The sequence below is a fragment of the Pseudorasbora parva genome, chromosome 5 (genome assembly GCF_024679245.1).
Source record: "Pseudorasbora parva isolate DD20220531a chromosome 5, ASM2467924v1, whole genome shotgun sequence".
NCBI classification, from domain to species: domain Eukaryota; kingdom Metazoa; phylum Chordata; class Actinopteri; order Cypriniformes; family Gobionidae; genus Pseudorasbora; species Pseudorasbora parva.
The window spans coordinates 39,109,135-39,132,695 of NC_090176.1; the positions used below are offsets into that span (position 1 = coordinate 39,109,135).

The 23,561-nt window shown below is 39.4% G+C and overlaps 1 protein-coding gene across 2 annotated transcripts in view; it reads right to left on the reverse strand.

Moving 5' to 3' along the window:
• Positions 1-23,561, reverse strand: part of sema5ba (sema domain, seven thrombospondin repeats (type 1 and type 1-like), transmembrane domain (TM) and short cytoplasmic domain, (semaphorin) 5Ba) — a 156,007-nt gene that overhangs the window by 16,247 nt on the left and 116,199 nt on the right. For both annotated transcript variants that reach the window (XM_067444244.1, XM_067444243.1), the window contains exons 10-18: positions 18,232-18,367; positions 17,751-17,958; positions 17,402-17,609; positions 8,014-8,131; positions 7,574-7,755; positions 7,089-7,232; positions 5,834-5,981; positions 2,828-3,053; positions 1,287-1,499 (exon numbers count right to left, since the gene is read on the reverse strand). In XM_067444244.1, coding sequence (XP_067300345.1) covers positions 1,287-1,499; positions 2,828-3,053; positions 5,834-5,981; positions 7,089-7,232; positions 7,574-7,755; positions 8,014-8,131; positions 17,402-17,609; positions 17,751-17,958; positions 18,232-18,367 — 1,583 coding nt within the window. The remainder of the gene's footprint in view (positions 1-1,286; positions 1,500-2,827; positions 3,054-5,833; positions 5,982-7,088; positions 7,233-7,573; positions 7,756-8,013; positions 8,132-17,401; positions 17,610-17,750; positions 17,959-18,231; positions 18,368-23,561) is intronic.

Sequence of the window (23,561 nt, forward strand, 5' to 3'; positions counted from 1 at the left end):
TGTGTTTGAATCTGTGTACCCTACCCCCACTCAGTTATTTCAATCTTATTTTCTCATTCTGCCTGGGTAGAAAACAGCATGGCAAATACTGGAGGTGATGTTCATTTGTCACACTCTGAGAAAGTTTAGAGTGGACAATGCATTGGCAAGTATCTGCCAATATGTCTAAAAAAACACATCAACCATCTATTGGGAACATACAGGGTTGATTGGTAACCCTGTACTTTCAAAACATAGCACCAATAAACTGTCTGTTAGCATCTCCAAACTGTCCATAGCATCCTAAAAATTGATAAACTGTCTGTTAGCACCATAAACTAACCATTAGCATTCCCTGTTAGCATATTTAAACTGTTAGCAGCCTTAAACTGTCTGTTAGCATCACTTAACTGTCCGTTAGCATCCTTAAACTGTCAGACTCCCTAAAATATCTGTTAGCACACTTAGACTGTCTGTTAGACTACTTAAACTGTTTGTTAGCATCACTTAACTGTCTGTTAGCATTCCTCAAACTGTCTGTTAGCTCACTTAAACTGTCCGTTAGCATCTTTAAACTGCCCCAATTTAACACCACTAAATGACCTGTTAGCATCCTTAAACTGTATATTAGCATTCCTTAAATTGTATGTTAGCACACTTAAACTGTCTGTTGGCATCCTTAAACTGTCAGACTCCCTAAACTGTCTGTTGGCACACTTATGCTGCCTGTTAACATCACTAAACTGTTCGTTAGCATTCTCAAACTGTACGTTAACATCCCCAAACAGTCTAGCAATCACATACTGTAGCATTATGCTAAAAATATAGAAAAAAGAACTCTCTGGTCACCTACAGAAAATAAGCAACTTGGTGGCAGGTTTTATCATTCACATTTTCTTAATACAAATCTAGTTATTTTAGAAAGTTGGAGTAATCAGTTTGATTACACATTTCACCTTTAGAGTCCTGGTGCTAACTGGAAAGTTCATATGATATTGTGTTTTTTAAAGCGAATCAAAAAAAGAAAAGAGTATTAGATGTAACCCTGAGTTCATGCCTTTTTGGAATTATGGTAAAACCTTATAATTTAAACACAGCAGGTCCCTATGGGGCTTCAGGTTTCCATTAGCTAATGAAATCAGTCAAACACTTCACATACTCTAATGGAAGCAGAGGCTTTCCCATCAGGATAAGCAACTACCTTGATTATGAGCATAATGTGGGAGTCTATTATTGTGTGTATTTACTGTATGTGCACCCATAAATGAGCTTGTGGTTACAAGCATGTTTTTGATTGTGTGTGCTACCTGGACAGGGCTGTGGATTGCAGTCCTGATATTCTACTGAAGATCCCCGGCAGGAAGCGGGAACGCTTTTGCCTTCTGCGCTGGTGCAGGTGCGTTTGCGCGTGCGGTAGCCTTTGGCACACTCCTGAGTACAAGCTGACCACATCTCCCACGATGACCAGCCAGAGCCTGTCAGTCGTACTCCAGGTGTCCTGAGAAGCTCCTCAACTAGAGCTGCAAACATTTATTGCCTGTTACCAGTTTACCAGTTATTGCCAGTAGTTGTATTTCTCATAATTTCTTTTCCAGCCCGCTGACATTGTTAAGAGCTGTTTACACCAAGGATGAAAGCTATAATGAAAACTGTAACTATAAGGTTGTAACAATGTTTTTCTCCATTTCTGTTACCTGATGTAATTTGGGTTCCTTGCCACTGTTACCTATGGCTTGCTTAGTTGGGATTTAAAAGACATTAAATATTCAGTAATATTATTGATTTGACTACACTGACACTATGGTAAGTAGGCAAAACTTCAACTGAGCTGGATGATGACACTAATGTCTTCTGTAGAGCTGCTTTAAAGTTAAAAATCAAATTTGTTTTACAAAATGATGATGATACATTTTGCAACACAGACTGTTACTGAGCTGAACAGAAACAAAAAATTGACTTGAGCTGAAAAACAACACAGCTGTCTTCTGTAGAGCTCCTTATAACCGAATTAAACTTGTTTCATAATTGATCAACTTTACACAGTTATTGAACTGAATTAACACTGAACTGATCTGAAATGAATAATGACACTATTGTCTTTTTAGAGCTGCTTAACAGCAGAATTTGAATCTGTTTTATTATTGAATGAAATTTACATCACTGATTCCGTTATTTTCCCATTTATTACTATGAAGTTGCTTTGAAATAATCTGTATTGTATAAAGTGCTATATAAATAAAGGTATATACGTTATTTGACAATTACAAACTTCACCACAGCTTAATAATAATGACAAGGTGTCGAAGCAACGATACAGCTGAAATCACGACCGGAATGTTTTTTTACAGCTGATAAAAGATTTTAATCTTTTAATTTTTATCTGCAGCGTTTATAAAAAAACAGAACATTATCGTCCATTCTGTGGATGCTAATATAGTTATCATTACAGTTATCGTTCTTGTGTGTGAACGCTCCTTTATTCTGTATTGTATCTGTTTTTCAAGGAGTGGCCTTTTCCTGTGTAATTCAAGGTTGCCTAGAATAACACTGAAGTCATGCTGTGTTTTACAGCATCAATGACAAAACATTCTGGTCACAGCAACCTGCACAAGGTGAATCTGACATACTCTTGTCTCTAATGCATTCCTTGTGCACCTCAAGTGGTTGACCTCCTCTGAGTTTAGACAGGATGCTACAGTTAATCAATGTGGCGCCCGACATGCGCAAAGTGGGCAAGTGCTGAACTGTGACCCTGAACTGTCGTCGAGCCAGCAGTATCGGCTGACTCAAGTCGTGTATGCTCATTTAGGTGTGGGTGTGCATGAGAAAAAAGGATCTATAAACTCACAGTCTGTTTCGCAGGTTACCGTCCCATCACTGGGGCAGAAGCGTGTCTCCACCTTACGCTTGCCGAGTTGGAGCTCATGAGGGTCAGCCAGTTGGGCCCGGCAGATGTAGCGTACTCTTTGCTCCTGCCGTGCCCCTCCCTGGGTTATGTTCACTGGCACCCAAGGGGTCCATGGAGTGTTTCGACGCACCTCTGGACAGGACTCCAGATTACACGCCTGGTACTCCTGCAATGGGGAGAAGATTGACACACTGATGACATCATCCGGTTGCTCATTCCTCATACACAGAGAACATTAACTTTCTTCCTAAGATTCATGTGAAGCTCCACAGCCTAGCATTCTCGTGCCATCACCGTGAACAGTTAATAAAATTTAATGGCTCCTAGACACCCAAGGGGGTGTTACAGTTCTTTGCAAGGAACGTTAATTTGAGTCCTAATTAAGTCGATTAAATTTGAATTAATTGCAGCTCTTAAGAGAGTTGGAGAGCAAAGAAATCTGTCTGATTTAAAATGTAAGAACAAAAGAGCATTTTAGGAAACTGAATGCTCTTTGAATTTGTCTAGATTTTTTGTTTGTATAGAAAGATGCATTTCTATCATGTCATTTACGATATAAAGAAATATAACAAACAGATTCGATAGATCCCTAGATATTTCTACAAATATGTATGATTTGGAAAGAGATTTATGATGGATTTTATGTAATAGATTCTCAGCAAGATGTTGCTGAACCGAACTGCATAACGCCATAAAATGTTTTGTTGTGATTTGTCACTCCTTACACAAAAAAGAGAAACCATAGTCCTAAAATAATTGAATGATACTTTTAATAGTCATTCAGTTAGTATGATTACTTGACTAAAAGGGTTAGTTAGAAGTGGGCAATTATTTTTTCCTGTGTATAAGACATTTGATTTCAATTAAGTAATCTGCATGCCACAGTTTTTCATTAGGAACCAGGAGACAACTTCCGGTTATAATTTTAACATCACTTTTTGTTTAAAAATGTATCCAAATGTAAACCTGGGCAAATTGTGACACTTTGACTTAAATATGTCTCTGAGTAAGTTTATATTAAGTAGATTTTTATAGGCATATCACTTAAGGGGGGGGGGGGGGGGGGTGAAATGCTGTTTCATGCATACTGATCTTTTTACACTGTTAAAGACATGGAATCCCATACTAAACATGGACAAAGTTTCAAAAGTTAAGGTGGACGTTTGATGGGAGTATTTCTTTGTCAAAAATACTACTTCCGGTTAGTCATAAGTTTCGGCAAGTTTTTTGCGATCATGCGTCCCCTTTGACGTTAATGGGGGCAGAATTTCCTTGTATGGGCCTTACGGACAATTCTACCGGAAGCGCATGAGAGGGAGAGAGCGAAAGTAACAGGCTACGCCCATCAAAGCGCTGGCTCGTAGGCTGCGCTGCACAGATGATGTGCACAATTAACAATGACAACAAAAAGTGCGTTTTTGGTTGCCAGACCAAGACAGTCCTGCACAGATTCCCCAAAACCCCCGCGTTAAGGCAACAGTGGATGGAATTTGCTTTTCCGGATCAGCAACTGAGTTGCGCGAATGTTTATATCTGTTCGCTGCATTTCGGTGCCGACTGTTTCATAAACAAGGCCCAGCTTGACGCCGGATTTTCCAATCGCCTAATGCTGAATGATGGAGCAGTCCCAACGATAAAGGTCCCAACGTTAGAACCGCAGGCTGTGAGTTAGACTGCTTCAAATGTCTGTGTTTTTGCCTATGCTCATCAAGTAGCCCAAACATGATCACGTATAGTTACTATATATATTACTATATATAGAAATTGATCAATGGAGCATGCAATGTGTAGTGCGTGTACATTTGTTTAGCTGGCCACTATATGTGTAACTTTATGTTTGTGTATTGTAAAAGCACTCCAAACAACAATACACAAAGAGTGGGGAAATATGTTGAACTAAATAAGCACGCTTCTTCATTCAAATGCGCTACTATTCCGTGTCTTTCTATGTAAACACTAACTTAGCCTGCCGTGCAAAACCAGTCCGCTTAATAACGTTACAATTGTCTACACAAACCACGCGTAAACACACACACACACACGTGCACAACTGCACTTCCCACATGTACACCTTCAAAGACAAAAATACGACGATATAATTCAAGTATAAATATGTAAATAACACAAGTCGCTAAGCATATTATATAGTTAGTGTATAACTTGTACCACATAGAGACGTCCTGCTCTAGTCGTTTTTGCTGCTGCTCCTGTTCAACTGCAGCCTCCGGGTCTGATTCCGGATCATAGATGTATGGCTGTATCTGATTAAAAGCCATATTTTTATTTTGAATAAAGTTTTTCCCGCTGTTAGGGATGACACAGCTTTACGACACACTCAACACAATAGCAGCGGCGTGCACACGTCATTATTTAGCTCCGCTCACACGATACGCCCCCACCCGCTCGGCTTTTGTCGGAAAGACTCGGAACAGCGCATCTTTCTTATATAATTATTAAAAAAATAAAGACTTTTCGGAGATATGCAGGATGCAATGCTACTCTATAGGTACTCAAGATTGACATGACACTGACTGAAACTGAGTGTTTCACCCCCCCTTTAAAGTCTTGGCTTCAAAAATAGCACAACTATAAACTGAATACTCCGCTGAAAGTGGGAGGATGTTATATAAACACAAATTAACAATTGGTTTTATCTAATTTGAATTTCGAGATGATGAATGTAAATAGCTGCTGGCAGGGCTGTATAGATGATCATCTGAGAATAAATGACAGTTTCAGAACTGCATAAATCTTCAAAATGAAACAGTGTGTTGTGCAGATTTGTCTAGGCCACTCAAGTCTATCATGAATTACAAATAAGCTCCGCTTTTACAGTACATCACACATATCTTTCTGGGAGGAGAGCTGCTTGGTTATCATGGTCAAGCAGGACGCTTCAAGGCTACAGTGTGTGTGTATAAGTGTGTGTACTTGGGATGTACGTACCAGTGCACACCCTGGACAGCTATTTCCATTCTCACAGTTCCTGGAGCGCGAATGCACCCCTCCCCCACACTCTGAGCTGCACTTGGACCAGGGAGACCATGATGACCAGAAGATGGGCTGAGGGCACGACACCTTCTCATTGCAGAATCTGGTGAGTAAAAAAATGTTTTGTGTTTAAGTGTGTCTGCTCTGAGTTGATAAAACTCAAAAGAAAAAGTTAGCTTAAAGGAGTCATGTAATAAGAGAAATGGCCACAGGTTTGACAGCATCACATTTGGTCACAAGATACTAAACTTGAATCTATGACATTTAAATGGTATCAATGTCTAACCAGCCTCACATTTAATTTTGTTCATATTTGTAACACAAATGAAGACATTTTAATGAAATCTGAGAGTTTCTGTCCCTCCATTGACAGTCTACGCAACTACAACTTTGAAACTTCAAAGTTCATAAAAGAGATTGTAAAGCTAATCCATGAATTGAGCAGTTAAGACTAAGTTTTCTGAAGAGACACAATCACTTTATATGATAAACAGATTTACAATAAGCCTTTATTCACATATAAACATTCATCAATGCACACATCAGATATGCTAAATGGAACCTCAAGCATGTTCGCTTGATGTACGAGAACCAATGAGGTTCATTCTTGTGTAATGCAGTGCGTTTGCACTTTAGCAAGAACCAATGAGGTTTGTTCTCGCGCATCAAGCAAGTACGGTTAAGCTTTTGTGTATGTTAGCTGATCAATGTTTATATGTGAATCAATAAAAAGCTAAATTCAGTTCATTTTATAATCTCATTATGAACTTTTTGAAGTGTCAAAGTAGTAGTTGCGTAGACTGTCAATGGAGGGAAAGAAAGCTCTCAGATTTCATTAAAAATATCTTCATTTGTGTTCTGAAGATGAACAAAAGTGTTACTGGTTTGAAATGAGTAAATCACTCACACTTTTTTTTATTGGAAAATGTAATAGAATACAGCTCAGAGCACATAATGGGGAAAATAATGACAGACCACAAGAGCAAAATTACCTTTTTACCCTTTTCAGAGTTCAAATTACTATAGTAATAATAATCACTGTTTTTGACTAAAGACATTCTAAGTGGATCTCGGGGGAGGGGGGTCCATTAAAAAAAGGAAAAAAACACCTACACCTGAAAGCAAATCAAATCTAATTTTAGGCTCCGTAATTATATTACCTACAATTTGATACTTTTCAAGTTGTGATTTATTAATATTTTATTTTTACCTCTGTTCTCTGCTTTGCCCCACACATACTCGTCCCCCATGCCTGGGCGAAGGATTGTTACAGGATCGCTGGCGGACTTCAAACCCAATCTCACAGCTTGTGCTGCACTGGCCCCAGGACGACCAGGGTGTCCATCCTCCATTCCTACAGAAGAAAGAAAGAAAAAACAGTGAGAACCAGTGAATATTGGCAAGAAGTGATGGGTAAGAGCACATTTTCTCAGTTGGGAAATAGAAATACTTTTTTTTTTTGGCAGCAATGCCATATTTGATGAGGCTAATGTGACGTGAAGGAAGAGAAAGAGGACACCTTTGGTAAGGAATTTTGACTGGGAAAGGTTCTTAGTTTGCTAAAGTGCTCTGTTCCTGCAGTGTCTCTCACAGGAGAGAACTGCTACTTCTAGTAAAAACACAATTCAGTTTTAGCACCTTGGATGCAGGATGACGGCTGGCAAAAAAAAAAAAAAACTAAAACTTTTTACTTGCCTTGAACAGTTGGACACCTCAATGGTGGGACCTTCACAGTTTTTACCTCCGCAGCGAGGGGACGGGCTATCGCATGCCCGTGAACGACAAAGACACGTACTGGTGCCTTCGCCGTCATCATGGCTACAGGGTTGCCATGGAGCCCAGGGCCCGTATGCACCATCTGCGGTTTGGTTCCTCAGCTGGAATTAATGAGAAAAAAACGTGCAAATTTGAAGGTTGGGTGCGTGCAGAATCTCAGTCCTAAAAAATAACGACCACAAAGCAGCTGCCTCAAGTGATGTTATCAATCATGCGGCATAGCACCTTTCACGCAACACAGATTTCAAAGCTGCAGTGGGAGACTGACTGAGCGCTATGGAGACGGCGGACATGTGTCGAAACGTCAGTCATGCATGAAGCAGTGAGTGTGGTGGACACTTTAAACGGCGGGTCCTTACTGGGCAGGCAGTGATGTTCTGGAACCACTGGCTCATGTTGGAGCTGTCCTCTATGGTGGTGCAGCGGCGCTGCTTTCGGTCCCAACCACAGTAAGGGTCCCTTGCATCCAAACACATCCTAAAATAGAAAGAGAAGGGGTAAGAACAAAAAATTAAAAAGGGAGCTAGTGTATGAATAGTACTGTATATAATATTTGTAAAAATATCTCTTTTTGTTTGTTCGGATCTTTCTAAATATATGAATTGTATACATACGAGTTAAAAAGATTCTGCTGACAACACCAAATAGCTATCCATTGTTTTACCAATACTTCATGATACTTTTCATGATAACGGATAAATAACTGGATAAAATCAAGTTAAATATCCTGTTGAACTCTTAAACAGATAGTGGAGGAAAAATGGGTTGCAAATGAAAATTCACAAAGACTTTGTTTTAAGCTGAAGAGACACCTGCATTGAGACACAAACATCTGCTTCCCTTGCCCAACATCGTAGATTAAAAACTTTGCACATTAACTGACAGCAGCCCTAGGCACTGCAGTTCCCAGATACAAATCTAAACCGTGCCTGAGAGAATTTCCCATTCTTTCTACAAAACCCTTACTACGCAACACCTCAAATTTGATTAAATATTTCTAAGCTTCTAAAAAAAAAAAAAAAAAGGCTTAATGAGGTGTAATTAAATCTAAACCCACTAATGAAGTTAAGCCATGAGTGCCGTTTCAAGGGCTGAAGAATTTGGGGCGGTGTGTTAGTAAAACACCAGCAGCCTCACAACCTTCCCTTTAGCTTGAAAGGCTTGATTTTGGCACAAGTGTATCAGTTTGTTTGCGCTGGCCCTCTGGCGTTCCAGCCTCAAGGTTGAGGAAACACACAGAGTGTTGATACAGTGAAGAGTGCCAAGACTGAATCCTGCCGAGAAGGGAGCTCAACCACTCCAACGCTTCAAGTCTGTCAGGAATATCAAGGCAAAAGTAAAATATATCGCCCTTTAACACTTTCATTTATATAGATCCTGGATGACCCTATCATAAAATGCCAAAAAGTGAAGATTCTGTCACCACGTGTGTGGTGTTGTTTAAAATCCATGATTTACATTATTCAGTTGTACTAGGGCTGTCACAATCCCAAAAATTCTGTAGCAAATTAAGCAGATAACAGTGAAATGTCCTAATGTTTTATACAAATTTCACAAATAATAACTGAACAGAGTTAAAAGTAGGACAGGCAATGTTTATCTATATTTATCATGAGGTTTTACATAAGGAGAGTTACAGACACAGAACAAGGATGGCAGAAAAACAGCAACTACCTTTTAAAAGTTTCTAATTACATGGTTTTATTTGGGTGCATTTTGATATTATTCAGCTTATTACTTATGTACTTATATGAATTTGCTCAATGGAAGCCAAAATGGATAAAAATGGATTCCTATGCATTGCATGCAGTGTGTATTCTGCATCCTGTCAGTATGGATGCTGAAACGAATATGCATCAATTGCATGAAACAGGCCTGGTTATTATCATCATCTTCTCGTCAGTTTGTGAATATAACAGCAGCTATAACACAACATGAATAAACAACAATAAATTAGCTGGAACACTGCTAGCATTATATATGTAGTGCATAATTGAAGAAATAAATGGCTCCAACCAATTAAAAGGATGTGAGGATAGAGAATAATGATATCTTCCTTGTGCACATCTAAGGATCAATTACCCCCCATTACAGAGGGCAGAAACACAAGCCCTCAGGGTGCTGACCTGCGAGAACTAACCGTTTAAACGAAAACTTTTGCAGTGATTTCATTAATTACAGTGGAAGATCCACTCCCGCAGACCAAAGTGAAAGCCAGCCGTCCATGTAATCTCTTAAGACTATGAAAATGTGCCGGCACGGAAGGAATGCTGATTTGACATTCCGGTTGGCATACAACAGTAGCCTGTTTTACTGATGAGCTCAGGACACGGCCCTGGGGCAATGCCAGGACTCGACTGCTCTCTGCCAGCTGACCTAGTGGAGAAAAAAACTCAATTAACGGCCTCCGCAAGGTGTTTTTTTTCTCCAGAGTTCTGCAACTTGCACTCTGTAAAGAGAGATTTTCACAAGCTGACCACGGTCTCAGGAAAGGACAAGCACAGCAGAAAAAAACACAGCCGTCTAGCCTCGCACACATTCGCACAGCTCACCTATTTTAAAAATAACCTGCTGTAAAATATAAGTTAGTGCATTTAGGGCCAATTCATAGACCTGCACCTTAATTCAAGGTTCTTGTGCATGGAAAAAGTGCTAAAACAAAAGTAACACGGATCATACCGCTGTATAATTTAACATGGTCTTCTTAGAGAGCACTATTTCAGCAGCAAAGCCACAAGACATTGCTTGTAAAATGTTAAATAGTGCAAAAAAATAAAGTAATACATAAAACAATGTGGCAAAGCAGTGGGCAGAAGACAATTAATCTTTCATCCTCTTTGGTGGTTTAATAGAGGTTTTAAAGTCATTGTGAAAAAATACCGTCTATTTTATGGGCCTTTAAAAAAGATGGACAAAGGCAAATAGTTATTGCTGTGTTTTTAATAGCAACTCATGACCTTTTTGTTGTAAATGAGGGCCGGAGTTTTATTTTTTATGGATGCACTATGAACACCATGCTCAGAATCAATAAAACTAGCTAAACAAGCTTTGTCACACACATTTAATATACATTATATATAAATATAAACTAAATATATATATTTTTTTATTTTTTAAGGAAAATTCCAGAGCCAAAATGGCTCCCATAAATTTCAGCTTGAGAGATTTCCACACACACCAATCGCTGACAGCTTAGCTCAGACAGCGATAAGATGGTCAGATGCATTAATGGCTTCATCTCAGAAGAAAAAGAAAAGATGCTATTTGTCAGAAGTTCAGGACAGCGGAGTTTGAGACATATTGCCTGTCTTAATCAAGAATGGGAGAAAGCGCATGAGAAAAATGGCTTCAATTTTGGGCCTCTGCCAGTGGAGAGTCAGTTAAAAGCCAGTGGTAATAAATGCTCTCACCTTCTGATTACTTTTGCCTTTCCTCTCTCTGCAGCTCCTCCAGCTGCTGAAGTGCAGGGCAGTGTGCTCAAACAAGCTGCAAGCTCTCAAACCCCGTGTTTTTTAGCACCCTGTTGACAAGCTGGCGGCAACAGGAGCTGTAAATTGTTTGGGTCAGATGGGGCCTCTGAAATGAGAATTTCTTACAGACTGGCTATATGGCTTAGCCACAGGTAAAGGACAAAGACCTTTTAGAAAATATATTTATCACCACATGACTGGGGGAATTAGATGATGTTGCCATAGTAAGGAAATTACGCTGTTTAAATGACAGAAACTATATGTTTTGACTAGAAAAAAAGACGATACTGTGCTAACAAATTGGAAACTACCTTTTAAGAAAGCACTGGCTTTTTCGCACTTCTTGGAAAATGGCAGCATCCTTAACAATTGCATGTAATGAGGTACATACATTTTATATGCTAGCATTTTATTATAGACAGTTTTACCAGCTGAACTTTCTTTATTGTTATTTTTCAAAAGCACATAAAGGTGAATTAATGTAGTGATTCAATATTTAGCAGTTATCAACAACACAACCACACATGGAATCTCTTTGGCGTTATGAAAGTTGCCATAGAAACACATTTTCTGAGAACGTGCTCAGCTCAGAGTAGAATCTCAAGTTGTCAGCTTGTAATTACACTAATTTTAACACAACATGAACACAGCATTATGGCGGAGACAATTATGCTGGTGCAACCTGAGACTCTTCAGAGATATGAAGGATGCAATAGGCCTACAACTCAATAGGTACTCAAGATTAACATGAGATGGCAGAAACTGTGTGTATGTACCCTTTTAAAAAAATCCAGGACGCACTATAGAGGGAATGCACGTGACGTCAACGTCAGCTGGCGTGCTTGCAATTACGCCCCACTGAGTGGCAAAAAGACTAACAGGCAGCATTGGTTTACAGCGTGAATGCAGCGAAAACACAAAGAACCAGGCCCAGCGCCGGAGGATGAGTAGGGGGAGGCTTGTCCACGGACCCAATGGACATCGCTGTTCCGAGCTTGAGACGGACTTGATAATAGCGTGTAATTTTCTCACTCAAACCACAGCCAACCTGCTGCTGCTTCTGCTTTAAGAGGGAAAAGCTGCCCATAACTGCTTGTCTAGGACATGTAATCCTCCGTAAGAATTCGTAATAATAGCATATTATTAGCAAAATGGAGCTAGCAAATGAATGATCCAGTGTGTATCTGTATATGCACTTGTAAAATGCTTACATTTCCAACGCATTTTCGCCTTGGTGAGTAATGTAGCCAATCACAGACATGTTTGTAGATTTTCGGAACGGAATTGGCCAATCACAGGTGTTGAACTTGGAATCCACTCACCGCTCGAGTGTTTGTCCAGGTGCAACAAGCACGTCTCTGTAAGTGCAGTAGGGGTGTTCAATTCCAGGTTTTTTGGAGTCAACTCCGATTCCCGACTCCCACTATGGGAGTCTATGGAATCGAATCCTCGACTCCATTTACGTCACATCAAAACAGGGTAAGAAATCAGAAAAAATTGCTGTTGTTACATATTTATTAAATTAGGCTATTTCCCCCCGACACAAGGTCCTAAAACCCTCTTATTAAAACCGCACACTTTTAGCGTGGCCATCCAAATTAGTCCAATTTAGCTGTGACTTTAGTGGCTATCATGTTTCTGTATCTATTATCAATAATTTTACATAGGAAAAGTCACAAAAAAATATTTGATTGTCGAGTGTTGGTAGCGTGGCGTTAGTCGAGTGTAAATCTAGACGCACCCTAGCAGCAGCAAATCTAATTTGTGAGTGTCATCTAGCAACTCTCAATTCACTTCTGAGCTGTAAACGCCAAACTCCGGTCGGGTCAATCACATTGTTTATAGAGTCGGTGGGTGGGGCTTAATATAATGACAGCCAAGTTGCGCGTGCGTCTAGTAAACAGAAACTGGCGAACGGCGGTCTTTCGAGTCAGCTTTGACCGCGACTCTGGAAGACTTGGAGTTAAGCTTTTCTCTGAGAAAATAAAGTACAGCACTGAAGTCATTCTTAAGAAGGGAAGATGTGTTCTGAGTTTTGATTGAGCACTGTCAATGGTGAGTTTCCAGACCAAACATCTTGATGTGGGTCTGGTTTGTCAGGCTAGTGATGCCGCTAAATGCACATGATCACTGTCTTAAAAGGTGAGTTAAAGATACTGGCCTATACATAAAAAAATGCACACTATTGATGCGTTTCTTCTTGATGTGAGAATTTTTATGATTTATGGTCAGTTTAATGACGTTAACCATGGGAAACCAAATCTATATTTATTGCAAAAATATATACAATCAATTAAACTAAAGCTAGCATGGAGGAAGCCTATAATTACAAACTAAAGTCATCCATAAAGCAAGGGAGTACTAAAACTGCAACATGCAACAACAAAAAAATTCTCCACAAACACTGATGTGGCCAAGCATCTCTGTAGACCTGGGAACATGGATTAGCCACATCAGAAGATGTGGGAGAGGAAAGCTGTAAAAACATATTTGTGGTTTTCTGAGTAAAGCTTGTGGTTTGAGCTGTTTGCTGTATGCTCTGCTTGCGGAAGATGTTTGTAACCTCAGACCCACATTCCTAACAGCGCTCCAAGATATCATCATCTCATCATCTAAACATCACCAAAACTGTCAGCGCTGCTATCTCTAATTAGGCTGCTGAATGTAAAATACTTCATCAATAGACCTTAGTCAGGGTAATTAACTTGATGGAAATTAAGCTGTAAGGAGTTGTCACGTCTTCTAGGTCATGTCATATTTACACAACCCATGTTTATTGTAGCTATTTTCTCAATGGAATTTTTAATGTTGGCTGAATCGGGGACGAGTGAACCCAAAACTAGTCTAATTATTCAGTACTTCACTTCCCCAAGACAAGACGTTTCAGTCAAGTAGATGTTTTTGAAAATTATGGAGTTTTTACATCCCTCCATTGGCACACATGTGTAAATAGTGAACATCAGGAGCACTTAATTCACACCCACACTTCCCCTGCCTAGCGCTGCACTGTCATTAGAAATCTCAGTAAGGAACTAGCCCATCAACTTGCACATTTTTTTCGTCCTTGATTGGGAATCGAATCGCCATTTTTAGGTTTATCGAGCTAGCCCAAGCGTTTGGTCCCTTTAGATCCCGTCAAACAATCAGTCAGCTGATCAGAGTAAATTAGTTTTTTAAAGCAAGGGCGAGAGGCGAAAGGCTAAGGCCCATGAACACCAGCAGAAAAGAGAATTTCGAGGGATCAAACTTTAATTATCACACTGCTTTCAAATCACAGCCACCAACAATGTAGATTAAGTCATTAATAAACACTTCTCCAAAAGCAAGACTCTGGGAGCGTTCTTTTTGTCTCTTTTTATCTGTAAAGAGAAAAAGCTGCAAAAGGGCAGCAACTGTGAACAGAAGAATAATGATTTTAAAGTAATTATACGGCGAGCCATTGCATTTTGAAAAGCCTGCTATTCTTTTTGTCTGTTTTGTTTGCAATGATTTGATTTGTTCCCCCACAAGGGCAAAGCAGAATTTGTCTCTCACATCAATGATGCACTCACATGCCTTATTTGCATTTGACCTACAGAAACGTTTTTTTTTTTTTAGGTTGCTTTGGTCAAAACACAACTTACCAAACAAAAAGCAATTTGTCTGGTTGAATAATATGGGGTGCCAATATAAAACCTGGAGAAAAATAACTATTTTAAGTTAAGACATAGATCGTCCCTATTACTATTTCCTGAGAATAGTAGACCTAGGTCCTGAAAATGGCACCAAAAAAAAAAAAAAAAGTAGTAGTTGTTGTAGTGTAACAAACAATACTTTGTTGTCTCGCTTTTTTAGAAAGGAGCACGAAAGGAAAAATGATGAAGACTGTGCTGGTTCATTTTCCACAAAGGACACAAAAGTACCATAAACGTGACTTTTTTAAGTTTCATAGCTCATGTCCAAGCTATAAAATGTATAAATGACATATTTCCTATACTTTAGAAAGTGCTTTTGATCAATCTGGCCAAATTGGACCGTTATATGCTAAAATATTTCATACTTTTATATTTATAATTATAGTAAAATGTGGTAAAATTTAAGATGCATACAATATTGTATAACAGGGCAATTTTTTAAGCATTTATAAATAAATATTGCAAAACTAGGCTGTAAGATAATATATTTTTTTACATATTTTTGTAAAACATTTTGAAATAAATAAAGTTGTTACTTGCTAAAAAAAAATTTATGTTTTATGTGCTTAATACTACAGCTAGCTATATTTATTAAGTGCCTTCAATGGGTGTAGATAATTTATATCAGCTAGAAGGATCAAGAATCATTATTATATATTGTCATATTATCCAGCCCTAAAACCTGCTCAATATTAATGCATTATAGACATCATAACAGTATGTAAAGATGCTTTAAAACTATAAAAATGCCATACAAAGAAATGACTTGACATTCAACATTCCTAGACAAGGTCTTTAGCAGTGAAGTGAATAAAAGCTGCAGCTCATATACAGGCCTGTCAAACCTCTATGACGTTTCATATGAGAGCATGGCTTTAATGAAATGTCAAGCCCTGCTGTATTGTGTTAAAAGGTGAATGTACTCTGGATGTGGGAGAAATTACAGATTAAGGATTAAGGACTCTCTTCTCTGGCCTGCCCTTGGAGCCCAGTGTGATTGTTCCTCCCCGCTGGGTTTTAAATAGAGCTGGCAATGTCCGCTTCTGCTCCATCTCTCACATCTCACCTACACCTTGTTTAGTATGCAACACCCTCAGCTTTCACCACATAGCCTTGTGTGTGTTTCTGTGCATGTGAGAGAGTGTGCACACATACTGAGAATTGAAATCAAAGTGCTGACTAATCATCTGCTCAAAGTCCAATATGTTTGCCCTCACAGAAAACCATTCACTCGAGACGGCACCCTTCCTCTTTCCTTTGAACCCACCTAGCTTTCTTTATCTCTCCCTCATTCATCCAGACCCACAGTCGATCTTTCACCTTCATGCGCGGCGCGCAGAGAGAGGACAGAGTGCTCTGTGTGCTCCTCTGGCAAATTGAGCCTGACTGTTGTCCCCACCCTGCATTTGGAGTGGGAAGTTGATGGAAAGCTTTGATAGAATACACGGGGACTGTCAAACGGCGCTCCTCTTACTGCTTCAGTCACTCGTGAGGAGGAATTTCTTTTCCAATGACAGATCAAGGGTATAATTCCACAGAGGTGTGTAACAAGAGCTCTTACCGATGTGAAAGGAGCCATTCATGTACCTCAACCTGGGTCTGCTGTCACCCAACACCTACAGTCTAATGAGAAAGCAGGTATTGTCTATAAAATCTAAAAGACCTGAAACGCATGTGCATAAAGTTGTCTAAATACTAGGAATAGGTCACAGGGGTCAACTAGTTGACTATTTGTCAAACAACCGAATAGTCGATTAGTGAGGTTGACTGTGTATCTGGTATATAGTATATGTGTGCAATCCCTAAAATTTACATAAATGCATTTTTAGGTATTTTAAATGTCTTTAAAGTGAGAATATTAAAATTATATGCACTATTTAGTAGAAATTATATATTATATATTTATATAAATAATATATTAATAATTAATATACTAATAAATGTATGTATATATATATATATATATATATATATATATATATATATATATATATATATATATATATAAACACACACACACACATACAGTCATTATATTTACAGTAGATAGATAGATAGAAAAAATGCAATTTAATTTTGAGACAGTTCGCTTGGTAAAATTCATCCACTTCCTCCTCTACTACAGCTATATACAGTCAGATCGTTTTAGCCTCTATTTGTGTTGTCTTGCCATGAGCACTGCGTCTTTAAAACAGCATGTCATATTCAAAAATAAAAAAACCCATGCAATCTGTTCCATCTGATCACATGTTGATGTTTTGAACAATGTTGCTGGGAAACGTTACAGAGCAATATATCTTGGACATTTTCCCATTGCGAATGGGCAACAAATTTCTTTCTGGATACTTTAGATCGGTCATGGGCCCTGTGTCTCACCTGGTTGCCCATTGACGGCAACATTGCCAAGTAACATTGCTCAAAAAGTTGGCCTGTGTATAATCACCATAAGGCTAGTTAAGTGTCTGGCAATCCAGCAACCAGTTTTGCACATCCTGACCTAATACCTGCAAATGGCAGACAAATGAATGATGAGATATAAACATCTTGATTTTGAGAGTTGTTTGCTGCAGAAAATGTATGATGCGATAAAACATGTCACTCACAATTCTGTCTTGTAGCTGGAGCATCTTGCCAGAGGGATCTTGAGCACTTTGTCATTCAGGCCCACAAAAAGAGTCCTGTCACCATGGAGAATTTGAAGGCTCAGGATTGGCTCACGCTGGGCAGGAGGGAAGAGTTGCATCTCCTCCAAGTAGCAACCTTGCAGGCTCTTATTTGTGGTTGCCAGGGCCTTAAGAATAGTTCCATACTCTGATAAGTCAGAACAGAAGGCAAAGCATAATTACACAAGGCTGCATAACTAATGCTATTTATATTAGGATTTGGTGGTAAACTTTTACACAAAAATAAAAATACAAAACTGAAGTGACTAACTCCTCAAGGCCTAATTACCTGTGCCTATGTACATGACATGGTGCAAATTGTCCTGCCCTTGTACAATGTCAACAACCAACTTAGAGAACCGCACATCGTCCTGCCAAACCAGCGGGTCAACAGAAACTGGCTGAACCACGTCATTCATGAGGTAGAGCCGCTGGGCGTCCTGCAGACTTCGTTCAGTTAGTCCTTCATTAGGCCCTTCTTCCTCTATGGTCCCACACTGGTAAATGTCATTAGGGTTAGACTGATTAATTAGTGTAGAGGTCAAGCAGGGCAGTTCAAATATAAACTCACAAAAACTTTTCCTTCATTTCCGTCATTTTATAGGAAAGAAGATAATAAACTGTGAATTACGTTGCATGCAGGTACACCCAGCTGGTATTGAGCAATTACTCTCACAGTGCCGGGCTGATAGAATTTATCTATTGGATGTTTGTTCCAGACACACACACAGAGAACAAAATGTAAAAGCGATTCAGGGGGAAGGATGCACCTGGAAATTAGGGATGGGGTTCGAGGTGGGAAGCCATGTGGAGCGAGGGTTCTCCTGGGAGCGGAAGGGCCCGTTGAAAGCTTGCGTGATTGCGCTGAGGTTGTACGCGCAAACTGCAGAGGCAGCAATGCTGTTCCTGGATCACAAGAAAGACGGTCACATTTAGCACAATGAAAACATCAAAATGACCTCAAGGGCTGCAAAAAGTTATGACAATCTAGAATCTTGAGACAAACATGAAAGTTCATAATCTGTTCAGCCAGGAGGATCTTGCCAGCTTTTTCTGGCATGAAATATTCTCAAATGCATTGTGACTTAATTAACTCCATTGATTTGAGTGGCAGGTGGCTCAGAGACCCAAGTAAGCTGTCAGGAGCAGAGATGAGCTTTGCAGCGGATGGATTGGGTGGTTATTCTTGTTACCCGACTCACTGAATATTGTACAGATGACAGTGCCATTTCAGAAGCTGTTGAAGTGACAATGAAAGGACAGAGTCTTGTCCTGTTACCCTGAGAAATGTCCCCTGAGAATTCAACATGTCCATAAGTAGAGTTTGGAGGGGTTCCAGAGGCCCCTAATGACCAGAGCCATATTCAATTTCAGCTTTTATTGACAGGTGTGACAGAAAAGTTCATTTTGAACTAAGTATATGCTGCTTTACAGCTTATAATTACAATATTATGAGTATGATAAGCAGCAGGTGTTAAAGGGTACCTACATGCGACATGCTCTGTCATGACATGGGAAGTTTGGAAGTCTTCTGACTGAATGGTACAGGTCACAGGTTACAGACATGCAAGGAAAGTCAACTGAGAGGATCACTAAAATTGGGAAGTTTTTCTTGTTACCATAGTCATTATTTTGTGCTGTTGAGACCACACATAAATGAGCAGCAATAACTGTGGTGGTAATGCCGGAGCCACAGACAGATGGGTCCATGGGCAGAGCTCCAGGAGGGGGACTCGGCCTGCCAGACGCTGGTGTCTGGCTTGGGCTCTTGTTATGTGGCCTTTTGAGGCATGGACTTGAAGAAGATTCAAGCCTGGTTCTGTAGCTCGACCCTGGGGACTACATATGAGGGGTTCAACATTGAAAATTAGTGAGGTAAAGTGAGAGGCTCTTGGCAGTGCAGCTCAAAAGGCTGTTGCAGAGATCAAACATTGGCTCTAAACCGGTCAGCCCTATAGGCTGCGAGGACAGAGCACACTCTGACAGGACAGCCAATTATCTCAAGCTATTTTTTCTATTTCACTCTAACATTCAACATCATGTCTCTGAAACTTTGTTATGAGACACTACAAGCTTTTTGAGAGATTTTTACTTCTACAGAGAATGGTAAAAAGCTAGCGAACTGCTTCCCTGCCGACTGCCGACATAAGTAGCTGTCGCCTTCACACAGCAGCAGAATACAATTGCTAGACCTGTTTCAGAGTTTCTAAATACAGTTATATTTACACACAACTTAATTATAAATAAAACTGACACCACACTGTACAAAAAAGTCATAGCCTGAAATTGTCAAGTAAAATCGACTTGGATGTTTAAGTTATTTCAACTTAGATTATGTTAAACTGACTTAAAAAAATGAGTTGAAATGTGTATAACTTATAAAAAAAGTTTAACATTGCTCAACTTCTTTTGATGAGTTAAAACGATGTAAAAGCACATGTTGTCATAACTTAAAGCAGCACTAGGTAACTTTTCAACCTTCATAATATATTTTTTAAGACTCTTGTGATGATAAATCGACTTACAATAGGTTGAATGACACGTCTGCCATAGCCTGATGGGGTCTGTATCGTTTTTAATCGTACTTTTAAACTTCGGGTTTCGGGTAGTAACCCGAGAAAAAGAAAAGAACTACAAAATTCGACTGCTTTACGGCATGTCACTTCCACCAACACACACACTTCCTTACATTCGGACGTGCGAGCCCAACTTTGTTCGTCGGATAATATAGTCATGTCCGAAGCAGCAGAGACAAATAAGAAAGAAAAGGTTTTGTTGGAGGAAAGCAATAAGAGGAAATGAAAAAATGATGTGATTAAAGGCAGGACGAGAATCAACATGTGACCAGCGTTTGCTCGTCGGCATGAGCTGAAGGAGGCGCGCCCAACCGATGCTGTCCTGCTTGTTACGGTGAGCTACCACTCAAACATTGAACTGAAGTATCATATAGATTCTGTAAAACGGTAACCAATAGACTACTATAATGACGCTGGCTTGTAAACGTGAGCATCGTGATTATTTGGCGTTTGAAAAAAACAAAACCCATGAAATTATATTCATATGACATGCTGAAACATAAGCCACTGACTGTAACGTTACCTGGGATGAAGACATTTCACACGTGCCGCCAGAAGTGCTGCACCGACCCGCGGGACGCTTTTATGAAGTTATTTGGCCCGCACCGCACCACTGTATATATTTTTACAACCCGCCGCGCACCCGCGACCATTAAATAGACATACGGGGTCCGCGGGTTATGAGACGACCCACGCATCACTAGTTCAGGGCTATCAGGGTTGTCATGTCAACAAATGCACGCGCGATGGCATCCCCTGTTGTAGGATGACTGAGCTTACGACAGTAGTTGAGGACATTATTTTTTCCAAACTGTAGGGGGACCCCGAGAGCAAAAGTAGCCAAGTGGGGCTTTAATGAACATATAATTTTTACAGTGCATATTCTATAACCAAACTGCCACCATTAAAATCTCAGGATGCAGACCCGCTACATACAGTGCAATATGTCTTTCAAATGGTTTAGAATAAGTTGCACTCTAAAAAACGCTGGGTTAAAAAACAACCCAAGTTGGGTTGAAAATGGACAAACCCAGAAATTGGGTTGTTTGAATGGGTCCATTCACTGAGTTCAAACAACCCAATTTCTGGGTTTGTCCATTTTCAACCCAACTTGGGTTGTTTTTAACCCAACATTTTTCACAGAGTGTGCTAACGCTTGTATACTCACTATAGTCACTCACTAGAGTTTACTAAGATATATAGGCCTGTTCACACCAAGGATGATATAGATGTTAACTACACTGTAAAAAAATGCATAATGGTCTGTATTTTTTTACAGGGTTTTCTAGTTTTTTCATTATACAGTGAAATACCTGTTGTTTTACAGATATTTGCTGTAATTAAATTTTTGACTATTAAATTTACAGGAATAGCTTGTATTTTGGTATTACATTAAATTTCCATTTTTTTTTTAGGAAATTTCTGTATTTTTACATAAGTTTGATTATGTAATTTTGTATTTTTACAGATTTTTTTCTGTAAAAATATGAAAAAGGAAATTAATGTAGATATCAGCAGTCATTCAACATTTTTAAAGGGGGGGTGAAATGCTGTTTCATGCATACTGAGCTTTTTACACCTTTAAAGACTTGGATTCCCATCCTAAACATCCCATCCCAGACAAAGTTTCAAAAACTAATGTTGGACGTTTGATGTGTATTGGAGTATTTCTGTGTTAAAAATACTCCTTCCGGTTTCTCACAAGTTTCGGCGAGTTTTTTTCGAGTATGGGTCTACTTGACGTTAAATAGAGCGGAAGGTCCTTGTATGGGCCGTACGGGCTCTTCTCCCGGTAGGGTTCGCGCGCGCGTGACTAGAGGGAGAGAGAGGAAATGCACGCCTTACAGTCTCTCAGGTGCAGATCCTGTCCTCCGTGAACACTTATGTCGCGCCGCGCTCCACTTTATTCCTATGGGTGACGTCGAGCGACTTCAACGCTTCAGCACAGCATTCCGGGAAGGCAGCGCTACATTTGAACCGATTTGAACGCAGAAATGACGGGAAGCTTCAAGGCATCGCTTCAGTCGCGTCGCAAAGTGGATCTCCACGGTCACTGCTATCACAGGACTTCACCAAATCATACCAAAGAAGTGTGTTTTTGACAGAGCGGTCCTTCTTTGGAAGATGCCGGTGAGTAAATCAACTTCAAATGTCTCTGCTATTGGCTACCGTCGCATGAGTAAACATCAGTAAACGATACGATCGCGTGCTTCGTCATTCAAATGCGCTAACGGTTACTCCATTGTTGTTCTGTATAACGTTACACTATTCTGACTCTGACGTGCAAAACCGTTTTGCTTGCTACCTCTAAGGTCTAGTCACATACAATAGTCCATAAACCGAATCATGTCCTCATAAACTGCGCGTAAAGACACACAAAGGCGCCTAAATACAGTACATACCACAGAGACGGACGTCCTGATGTTGCCGTTTCTCCTGTTCAATTTATTTCAGCCTCAGATTTGATTGTGGATCATTATCTGTATTAGCTGAGATAGATGGGTTTCTCCACGCTTGAGGACATTACCGCTTTGTGCACATTCGTTATTCTTTAGCTCCGCCCACACGATACGCCTCCAGGCGCTCGGTTTTTTCCGGAAAGACTCGGTACAGCCCATATTTCTTTTATAAATATGATAAAACTAAAGACTTTTCGGAGATATGAAGGATGCAGTACTACTCTATAGGTACTCAAGATTGACATGAGATTGACTGAAACTGAGTGTTTCACCCCCCCTTTAATGTTTATTGTCTTGTTTAACACATTAACAAGATAATGTGCATGTTAAAGCGAGTTTTTTAGGCTAAATAAAAGTATCTGTAGGTTTTCAACTATTACTTATCTTTTAACTTTGTCTTGCAAAAAAAAAAAAAAAAAAAGAAATTTTTATTTTTTTTTGCCCTGACTAATTCTCCCCTAAATTTCCTAACTATCTCTATTATTCATGTACATTTTATGGGTTTCCGAATCGAGTTGCAAATGCTGCTGTGTGTGTGTGTGTGTGTGTGTGTGTGTGTGTGTGTGTGTGTGTGTGTGTGTGTGTGTGTGTGTGTGTGTGCACACAATGCAGATTCAAATTTGCCACCGGTTAATTTTCCGGCAAACACAGCAGTTCGCAGTTTAACAGTATAAAAAGTTTAAGTACTGTTATAAAAACTGTATGTATATGTGTATATATACCGGTATATATACACATACATATACATACAGTTTTTATAACAGTACTTAAACTTTTTATACTGTTAAATATATACCCATACACACATAATTTTCCTGTGTTTTAGAGGTGTATGACTGTATTTTAACAATTAAAGTATGTTAAAAGTAAAAGATTTCATTGTATTATAAGGAGATTTTTGTGTAGAATAACAGTATTATTTTGTGTAGAATAGTTTTTTTTTAGAGTTTAGCTATGTTTTTTTGCTGACAGTATTTTTCTTTCTTTTTTACTAGACTTTTTCTGGCGCCCCTGCTGCCAGAAAATTACAGGGGTTTTTTTTTTACAGTTTTTTTATTTATTTTT